Below are 10,666 nucleotides of genomic sequence, written 5' to 3' on the forward strand. Positions count from 1 at the left end.
TTTGCACAGATTTAACTTCTACTGTTGTATGCTTACGTGCTTACGAAGTCACACTGGTAAAACAATTATTTAATGTTGCTCGTCAATTGGTGTTTGAGTTCAAGTGTGCTGTGCATTTTCTCAACACATTGTGGTGGTGTCTAACTAGGTTAAACGTCAATTAGTGTTTAAAATTTCAACACTACCGAAAAGTAAAGCAGCTGCACACCATATGGTTCCAATAGATTTGTGTGTGTACAAGTGTGCAGAATTTAAACTGTGCAAAACGTTTAAAATGTGCACACCACGCAAGTGTTCAACTTGAGTTAAACACCATGTAATATGTTTAAAATCATAACTTCCACACGTTGGTGTTTAAACTGTGAACACTTGTTTTACCAGTGCAAACTCAAACACCGGCACATTCACGGTAAAAACAATGCCTTATTTTTGAGGGAAAAAGGAAAAACTTTGAGAAACCCCCATAGTTAGCGAAAACTCCTCAGATTTTGAGGAAGTCTCCTCAAAGAATATGCGGTAATTTCCTTGGTTTTTATTCAACCGGCACGAGTGAATTTCTTAAATTTTGAATGATGTCGCATTTTCCTCACAATTTTCATTTGTGGTCCCATGGCCGCTCACCTGAGCTGGACGAGGTGAAACGTTTCGGAGTCCAGAGACATAGACCGTATCACTGATTCTTATTAGTCATAATTAGCATCATTGTTTTGCACAGGCTGCTGCAGGGATAGCAATCAGAGAGCGATATCAATAACCATCGCCCGATACTCTGGGCGCGGCAATATCCCCGCTATTCTCTCTTTTCGCCCCTCGGCTCGTCCTGTGTGTGGCGGCATGGGGGTTGTGAGTGGGAGCACACACACTGCACACACAAGTCTCTGACTCTCTCATTATCAGTCGCTCGCTCACACAAGAAAATGGTTCCATTGAATTAACGTAGAATCCCTTCGATCAACGGAAAATTAACCGATGGAAAGTATGATAGAATTTTCCCCAACTTTAAGCGAGCATTACTCTATGGGAATTTTCCCCTCAAATCAATGAAATCCCATTGAGTCAAGAAATTTATTTTACCACATTTTCTTTCGATTGAATCAACGGGACCGTTTTTTGTGTAAAATGCCCCTCGCTCGTACTCGTGTCTTTACTTGAAAAGGATATCATACCTGCTGTATCGCGACTGTTTCTTATGCTGCTTGATTCGCTCTTTGTCTCGACAACTTTACCATATTTTCCGCCAACAGAACACAAAATGCAACTCGTTCTGCGACGCCCGACCGCAGCGCCACCGGAATGAGTGGAGTGGCAGAAGGAGTTAAAGAGAGAAGAGAAAGAGAGAGAGAGAGAGCGAGTGAATGAGTGAGTGAGTGAGTGAGTGAGTGAGAGAGAGAGAGAGAGAGAGAGAGAGAGAGAGAAACGTGGTACAGGGAGAAGCGCACAGATTTATGCTAGCGAGTGAGTGAGGAGGAAGGACCTTGCCTCGATGCTGTACATGGGCATGGCAGGCCAGCCTGCAGGACTCTAGCGTCCTGCTGCAGCGCGGCGGGCCAGCCACAGACCAGCCCGACATACACCCGGCCGTCCCCGTAGCAATGAACGCAGTAATTATGTATCGAGCTACCGTGCAGTCCCCAGGCTTATTGGCATATATGTGGAAGTCCATAACTGAACAACAACAAAAAAATATATATAAAAATAAACAAACCCTCCACAAACCCTCACACGTAAGCGCTCGCTCTGTGCTATTGAGCGAGGTGGACTTTGCCCTCTGGTAGAGACAGTCTTGGGGATAGTATAAAAATCAATACAAAATGAAACGTATTCGAAGACACGTTCGGCGAAAAGGACCCGATCGACGGCTGGGTAGTCAAACTCAGGGTTCAGACTGGCTGAGATCGTCGTTTGTTGATCGACTAGTAAATTGTAACCCTATTTTTCATCTTGAATTTACAGTAGGTACAAGTACCAGTTGTCCCCTGTCCCTCTTCCATCTCCATACACTTAGAAGAGTGACACTCTGCGGGGTTTGCCATTAAGCTTTGGACACTTGAAAGTGTTCAAAGTATACTGTGTTCAAAGCTAAATGGCAAACCCCAGAGTTTCACACTTTTAAGTGTTCAACTTGACTGTTAAACACTTTTTAGTATTCAAATATCGAATCAAACACTGAAAAGTGTGCCATGTAGTGTTGAGCCATTGCATGTGCACGCTAGTTGCACACTTATTTTTCAGTGTAGCTCTGGCGTTACCATCACTTTTGTCAGGGCGTGCCGGCCGCCGGCCGGTGCCCAGCCGGTGCCCAGTCCACCCAACCGCGATCTGCTTGGTAAGGGTCTATAATCGATAAAAATAACGTGACTTAAAATAGAGGATTGGGGCGGATCAGATGATGGGTGGGAGAGGGGATGGGAAATAGAGCACGCGGCATCGTTCCCCTTCACAGTTTATTTCGGGTCATGGAGGTGATGGGTGCTGGAGCCGTGCGTGGGCGCGGCGGCGGGCGGCAGCGGGTGGCGGCGGGCGGGGCACCCTACTCGTACTTGCCGTAGGTCCTGCCGCTACGGGTGAACTTGTAGGTGGGACGGCGTGCCTCGACGGTCACGCTCAGCAAAGGGCCCTTGCCCTTCTTCCCCGAGCACCACATGCATCTGCACGATCACAATAACAGCGAACCCGAACCGGTCGTGTAAAAAAAAAAAAAAAATCTCTCCTTGGCGGAATACCTACGTCAGGCTGACTATGGCGATACCCAGTATGACGGTACATTTGGCTTCGAAGCAAGTGTCGACGGGCAGGGGTTCGACCCAGGACAGGTAGATCTGGAACACGTCGTCAGTAGCGCGTCACGGGGGACCCGCAGATCACGCACGAACGGCACAGGTTGTATCAGGTGGCTGATTAACCCCGCTCACTTCTGAAGTTATGCTATACCGCACGCACGAGTGCGGAAGGGTTGCCTACTCGCTGGGCCCGCAAGGCGCCGAGGACAGGGGCGATAGGCAAGTCCGCCCGCACTCGTTCGTGCGGTGCAGCATAAACTACAGAAGTGAGCGGGGTAACTCAACCACCTGGTGCCTGGTACTTCCATCGTGGTACTCACGTCTGACAGGTACTGGAGGGTCATCGTGAGTCGAGTGTGAATATGTGTTTCTTTTTCTTGTAAATGGTTTCTTTTTTTTATTTAAGTGGCCGAACTTTACTTGAGAACTTTCATGACTGGAATTTATTGTTTATGGTGCTCGATGGAAATCGCACCATGGCGCCACGGGCGCCGCTAGGAGGGGAGGGGGTCGCCCTGGCGACCGCGGACAATAGGCCGCTCGCCGGCCGTCAAGCTGCCGGCCCGTCAGGGGTCAGCCAGCATGGCCAGCGCCAGCATTCGCTCGCCATTTCGGCACCCCGGCCTGGCGCGCCGAGGAAGGTTAAGGCCAGTTGCCTCGCTTCACGGTCAGCGGGGAATGACCACGTCTAAAGTTCACGGTGGCCGGCCCAGCCTCGCCCCGCGCGTCACCGCCGACAGCGACCGCCCTCCCCGCGTCACAGCCGCACGATGGGTGGCCTACCCGTGCGGGTGCCGAGCAGTGCCGAGACCCGCCCCGCACCGAGCCTCTCGCGCTCTCGCGACCCCGCGGGGCTCGAGGGAGGATTGATTGAATGATTTTTAGCAGATGATACCTTAAATATTTTCACTAAATATAAAGAATACATAAGTGACTTTAAGGCGTCAGCTAGCTATAACTCTCGATCAGCAGGACAGAGAACTAAGAGCAAAACCAGAAATTAATTTTTGTGCGCTGGGGGAATGGTGTCAGAGTGTCGCGCTAGACCCCTTGCTTTGCCCTGCCTAACAATACTGCGCAGGATGGGCTCCTTGTTCCTTCCCTGGCTAACAATACGGCGTCACCCTGCCCTCCCCGATTGTCCGCCTCTACGCCACTACGCCACCGAATCGCAAGATTGCAAAGCAACCAAAAACAAATACATAGCAGCTAATAAGAGAAAAAATAATAACATTGCCCTATTCATAAATTTGTATCATCTGCTTTCAAGATCGATTCTTGATTGAGATTTTTATTTAAAGTATCGTTCAATACGACTGAAAATTCCCGCTGGTAGTATACAATACCGCTCTCTGGTTTGGTACATTTAAACAATATTAAGCTTGAATAGGAGGGGCGGGGGAAATAGCGTATAGCGTGTGTTCGGTTTCGGGGAGGATGGGAGGGGCTCGCGTGTGGGCGACGTTGTGTTCGGTGGTGGCGTGGCGCGGTGCCGGCGTCATGTTAGGCCGACCAGAAGGGAAGCCGCCCGCCCGCCGCCGTGAGTATCCGCCCGTCGCCGTCAGAGCTTCCGTCCGGGCTAGGGGCGGAACAAGACCGTCCCTACCTCGCGCACCACTGTGGCGGTGGCCGCGAGGTTACAGCTGACATTTTCAGTTTTTCCTTTCTTCCCTTAATTTTGTATTATTATTCGGTCCTTGCACCCATGGTAGGTCCATGTACGACGAGCTAGCGATTGCTCGTTCTGATCTCGTTGCCGCTGGTTCGATCCATTTTCGAGGCAGGCAAGAATAAAAAAGATTCACAGTGAATGACCTACATAACGATTTATTTCTTTCCGAACGACTATTCCCCTACTATACACCGTGAACATAATGCAAGACACGCCAGTAACGTTTTAATAGTATTGTAATCTCAGAAATAGTTTTCACACGCATTACAAAAAAATCTATTACAAAACTATCGAACTACACGGTATCCATAATTTACGTATAAAATTATTAGCGTGACATGAGCATTTATACACCGATTAGTGTAGCAATTCATTTATCTAAACAAACAATCCGTTTTTCTTACGGTACGCAAATTTCCTCTTTTCGATCGACCCATTCTTTTTAGTATTGGGAATATTTACCTTATTGATTCTGCATTCCATAACATTATCACCCGAAGTAACAACAGAGGGAGCAAGAACGCTGCGATGTGATTAACATGCATTCAGGAACAAAACATGCCCCATTTTAGTTTGAACACATAGTTTGAAGGCATCGACGTTTTAAACAGTTTTCAGGACTACAGACGCGCAAGAAACGAGGAGTTAAAGAAGCAAAGCCGAAAATACCTCCTCGTTAACATGACAGCGACCCGAGTGAGAATACAAATAGTAAGTTGGCGTAGTACGAGAGGGAAAGTACAGAGGGGCGAAATAGCACCAAAAAATAGCGTACTGTACGGTGTGTACAAAACCGTGGAAAAATAGAGATTACAAAGAAAAGCGCAGACCAGAGTGCTGACCAAAAACTAGACGTTAGATGTCACGAAAGCTGCTTGTAACTATCCAATAATTTGACAGCAGGGCTAATAGACCGAGATGTATATTTTTTCTTCTTTCGGAAAGAGGCCATAGAATTGAATTGTGTGCACCACTCGTCAAGTTGGAGATAAGAAAGACTTTGGTTTAAAGAAACTTCTCAAACTAATAGCAACTCTGGACAAATGGCGGGGATGCCTTCGTCGAGGAAGCGGGCACAGTACACAATGTGCTCAAGCAGCGTATAGCGTAAGGATATCAAGAAGAGCTTTGACGGTCCAACTGCAGTATAGTTAAAACAATTTTATTTTTCTACAATAACAAGAGCGAGATGAGATTTTCAGGGGAAAAACTAATAGTTTTAAGAAGAAATGGGCACCAAGAAAACGAAAGAAACGTCCAACAAGGAAAGAGACAGTACTATCTACACTGTTAAAAATTTCGTACCTAGTTACTTGAACAATTTCAGCAGATTTCGTAAGTCCAAAAGTTGACGTGTGGATGTCAAAACGATCGTACATCGTCTTTGTGCTCTTGGTCACTATCTAGTGTGGTACGGTACGGATGTTTCGTGAGTTACGCTAGTGCTTCCACGTCATTATTAGGCAAGTAAGTGATTATTTTCCACAGTGTTCCACAGTGTTGCGTATCAAATTTTCATATAAATTTTTAACAGTGTAAGTGGTACAGTTGAAGTGGCACAGGCAAATTTTACACCAATAATCATATACTGTTCCTTCAATTTCTTCATAAATTATACGATCTGTGCTCAGAAACATTGCACTTCGCTCCTTCAGTTGTTCATCTACATAACTAACAAGTCTTAACCAACATATAAAAATAAACTTTCAAATACTTAAGACAATAAACGAAATAATTGCTTCTCCCAATGCAGACCCAGAATTTTGTGGGTAAAAACTATAAATTAATAAAAGTAAGAGGCGAAGGAAACTCTTGAGTCCTAAGAATTGGAAACGAAATGGAATATTGGATTGACATTATTCGGATCATCTAGAGAGCCATATGAACACAATATAGTCAGGAATTTGCTGCCGAAGCTCTCATTTCTCTCTGTTAGAGGAAAAATATTGTCTTACAAAACCAGAAATACATCCAGATTATTAACAGCTGCGTAAAAGGTGGAACTGTACTTGAAAGCCACTTGTCGAGCAACATTTTCTGCGTCAAGTCTTAATAAATGTTGAACATTTTTACGTGGTATGGCCACTACACAATGATTTACCGAATCACTGATTGTCGTAAAATAAACAATAATACACTAACTGTATGTTTCTTGTTATCAGACAAAACACGGGCAAGCGCATTGGGTCACAGCGCGCGTGCAAGGATGAGGAACTAGGTAACACAGTGATTGTAAAGAATTTAACTACACAATGTACTACCGAAAAGACTGACTCGTATCACTAATTCCTACATCAAATTCTCCTTCCCCTTCAGATCGTGGACGGTTATACGAATCGCCTGCAGCATACCTGATCTTGAAACGGAGATTCCAAAGACCCTGTGCAGCAGTCAGGGTGACACGTGTGTCTAGGCAGAATCATGACATAAAATTTGCCTACAGTGTCACATCTCATGGTTTCCTCTCACTTCGACCACTGAATTACCACCACGCCCGCACTGCCGTGAAGATCTTGATCTGATTAGCCAGAGTCGATATGATTCACCGTATAGAAATAAGTGATAGGGTGCGTCTTTAATCCACAAGTGTCATACAAGAAGTGAAATTTCAGTCAGACTTTCTGGACTTTGGCGACATTGTTTTCTGACTCACACTAGACACCCGACAAAAAGCGGCAGGGGGATGCCAGTGAAATGACGAGAATATGAATGAACATACCATGATTGTCTGTATAGCAAATATTACATAAGATGAAATATGTTAAAATTCTTCAAAACTAGTAATAAAAACATGGAAAATCCGTGAAGCACCTGAGTGCGCATGCAAGTTTAATCGATTGGAAAATGTATAAAAAGTTAAGAAATGAGAGATGACTTAATTTTATTCACATCTTCTGTGCAGGTACTTCACAGTTTCCTACTCATTTATATAGCAAACCCATGATCACACAAAATCTCTATGAAGGAACTTCTCCTATCGCCTAGGGAAGTAACGGAGCTTAGGGCCGGGGAGGGGAGGCAGCAACTCCACTTTGTTTATTCTGTCTTCCATTGCCGGACTCATCACCGAGGCATTGAACAAGAGCGTCGACCTAGCGCTGCTCCCCGGAGTCATTCCCTAACTGAGAGGAGGCCTTTTCGATGGAAACAAACGCACGAGGCCAGCTTGTGCACCATTAAACCTGAGCAATAATCGGAATGTAGAACAGGAAAGAGACTGCAGGGACAAACACTAAATTCACTCACTGTTTAGCGCAAACGAAACAGGATAGAATAATGCACATAGAAACATAACTCCCTCTTCCCTTTCTTTCTTTCTCATACACAAACGCACCAGGCATACCCACACACATACACACACGTGCACTCTCATAATACACACATTAGAGTCACAGTCTCATCTTAAATGTGAAAAATAAGGAAAGTTAAAGAAGAGAGGCGAAGAAAGTCGCCTAGATCGGCCATAAGAAACATTACTTGAAAATAGAAAAGTCGCTCAAGCTTAGTCTACCGCTTACCGCCGTCCTAAAGATTGATAACTTTTCTCTTTTTTGCATGGAGAAATTGACGTTTTATCTATAAAAATGGTTCGCAGTTTTGGATACACGGCGAGAGATGTATACCCTTGATGAGAAAGTGATGTGGGGAAATGTGTGTTTGTGTGAGTGTATAGCCAGACTTAAATTAATATTTATGACGTAGTACGCTGCAGTCGCACAGTCGGCGCAGGGTAAAAGGAGACAACGTCTTCTTTAAGAGTCTTTGAGGGACAAAAACTTACAGCTAAAACATTGAACAACATGAATTTAGAATCAACAATTTGAAACAACAAAGCCTGTCGGGCGAGGAAACCCGATGCGAGGCCGAGGCCAGTGCTTTAAGCTCGAGCCTACCAATAGATCTTATAAACTAACTAATTAACAACAAAACTCTTTACAAATTGGGTGCATAAAGGACGAGTACATTATTGAATAAAAATTAGTGCTGCTAATTACGAACATAACTTCTATTCACGCAGTCACCCCGGCGCAAAATGACGTTAAGATTAAAAAAATCACACTGAACATTTATCATTTTATGAGGAACACTTTTGCCATCTTATCAATATGCGTCAATATGACGCAACAGAAACTTTACGCACAAAGTTTTAATCTGAACTTAAGTAACTTCAGGGAAAAATTTGTACATCTACGAACTATAAGTCAAAACGCCTTTTTATCTACCGGGACGAACACAACTCGTCGAATCGCACACATGCATAGCCCCACAATAGCAAACGGCCGGTATCCGTCGGATATTGTGGGCCGGTTTCCATACCGCACTTCCCCTACCCCTGTCTGACGGTGAAGACCAGTGGAACCTGCGTGGAGGAGAGGCAAGACAACAGTGACAGGTCGGCAGACGGACGGAGACGGACATAGAGAGACAGACGAGACACACAGAGTAGACAAGACGAGCAGATAGAGACCACATCCTCAGCAGATTCATCAGCAAACGACCGCCAGCCAGGCGCGTCCCCCCTCCCACCCCCGTCTGTCCGCTATGCTCGTGATCGGCAGCACCGTCCCGGTGGCAGTCACAACTCATGCAGGATGAGGGCCTTGACGTCCTCCTCCTCCTCGCAAGCCCGCCGGCCGTCCTGGCGCGACCGAGCCCCCCACGACGCGAGGCCGCCCCGCCAATCGTTCCACGCGCACCAGGGCGGCCAGAGGCGTGGCGGGGGCGGCAGTCTGAGGTTCAGACGCTCCTCTGAGGCCCCGGCCCCCGCGGCCGCGGGCTCGGCCGTGCACCCGTCAGGCAGGTCGCCGTCAAGGCCGCCGTCGAGGCCGAGGTCCTGGGCCCCAGAGGGCTGCTCCTAGTCGTCCATGTCCATGTTGAGGAGCTCGGCCTGGAGGCGCGCCTTGTTTCCACGGCAGCACACCGTCAGGAAGAAGAAGCGCACTAGCAGTCTGAAGTCCGGGCTGAGCGTGAGCAGGATCACGCCCTTCCAGAACGAGTTGAGCACGCCCAGCCACACGAGTGCAAAGTGCAGGAAGGGCACCTGCAGGCGCGAGGCCGTGAAGTGTTCCCAGAGGCGCACGCCGATGTAAGGCGTCCACGACAGCCAGAAGGTGAGGATGAGCACAAAGGACATGATGTGCGTCGGGTTGGAGAGCGCCTCGGCCAGCGCTGTCGCGTACTCCTTGTCGTGGATAGGCACGCCACTTCTGAGTTTCTTGTACATGGTGAAGATGTAGGAGTAGGCGTAGACGATGGTGAGCATGCTCGGGCCGAGCACCAGGATGGCGAGCGTGGCCGAGTACGCCCACATGTCGCCCCAGTTGAGCATGCAGACGTACGCATCGGGGTCGAAGATGGGCGGGTTGAAGCCCAGCAGGGGCGGGCAGCACAGCATGGACATGGAGATCCACGTGAACACCATCCAACACTGGCATCGCGTCCTTGTCTGCAGCGTCTCATAGCGGAGCGGCTTGCGGATGGCCAGGTACCGGTCCACGGCCATCCACATGAAGGTGAACACGGAGATGTTCCACAGCGTGACCTCCAGGTAGCCGACCATCCGGCACACGACATCGCCGTAGACCCACTGCTGCACCACGGACGGGTACACGGACAGGGGGACGATGAGCACGCCCACGAGCAGGTCGGCGACCGCCAGCGACAGCAGGTAGATGTTGATCACGTCTCGGGTGCCTGCAACACAAGGGAAAAGGAGATTATGAGGGAGGAGTGAGGTAATGGTGGCCTGATACGCACGCACGCCTCCTGTGGACGCGAGCAAAGCCTCTCCCTCGTGAGATGGAGCGTGCCCGACGCCCCCCCCCCCCTTCTTCATGACGCCCGTCCATCGGCGGTATCTCGAAACAACAACATTGCGAAAACTCGTAACATCGTGTTTTGCGCCAATTAGAAAACTTCTAACTAGCTCATCCAAAGTTGGCGTGGTAATGAAAGAAAAGGGCCTCGGCAGCGCGGGCCGGGTCGGGTCGGGCCCCCTTACCCCGCATGTTATTGAGAGGCCAGGGAATCGACTTCCTCCCCCGGAGCGCGGCTCGGCTCGGCTGCCTCTGGTCGCTTTGACAAGCAACAGGGGAGGAGTGGCTGGAGGGGAGGGCGATCTCTTATTACTGCACTAATTCTCCCAAGAGAAATGCCCCCTCCACACCCTCTCCGTCTTTTATTTTACGCTCGTGAGCAAAAGTAAACTTCTTGC

General features: G+C 48.0%; 1 protein-coding gene across 1 annotated transcript in view; it reads right to left on the reverse strand.

Annotated features, from left to right (window-relative positions):
* Nucleotides 1-4,591: 4,591 nt before the first annotated feature.
* Nucleotides 4,592-10,666, reverse strand: part of LOC113203445 (G-protein coupled receptor 52) — a 15,591-nt gene continuing 9,516 nt past the window's right edge. Inside the window, exon 2 of the mRNA XM_026418152.2 lies at nucleotides 4,592-10,146. Coding sequence (XP_026273937.1) covers nucleotides 9,308-10,146 — 839 coding nt within the window. The 3' untranslated portion in view covers nucleotides 4,592-9,307. The remainder of the gene's footprint in view (nucleotides 10,147-10,666) is intronic.

The sequence above is a fragment of the Frankliniella occidentalis genome, unplaced genomic scaffold, assembly GCF_000697945.3.
Source record: "Frankliniella occidentalis isolate FOCC.00 unplaced genomic scaffold, Focc_3.1 Scaffold14, whole genome shotgun sequence".
Lineage (NCBI taxonomy): Eukaryota > Metazoa > Arthropoda > Insecta > Thysanoptera > Thripidae > Frankliniella > Frankliniella occidentalis.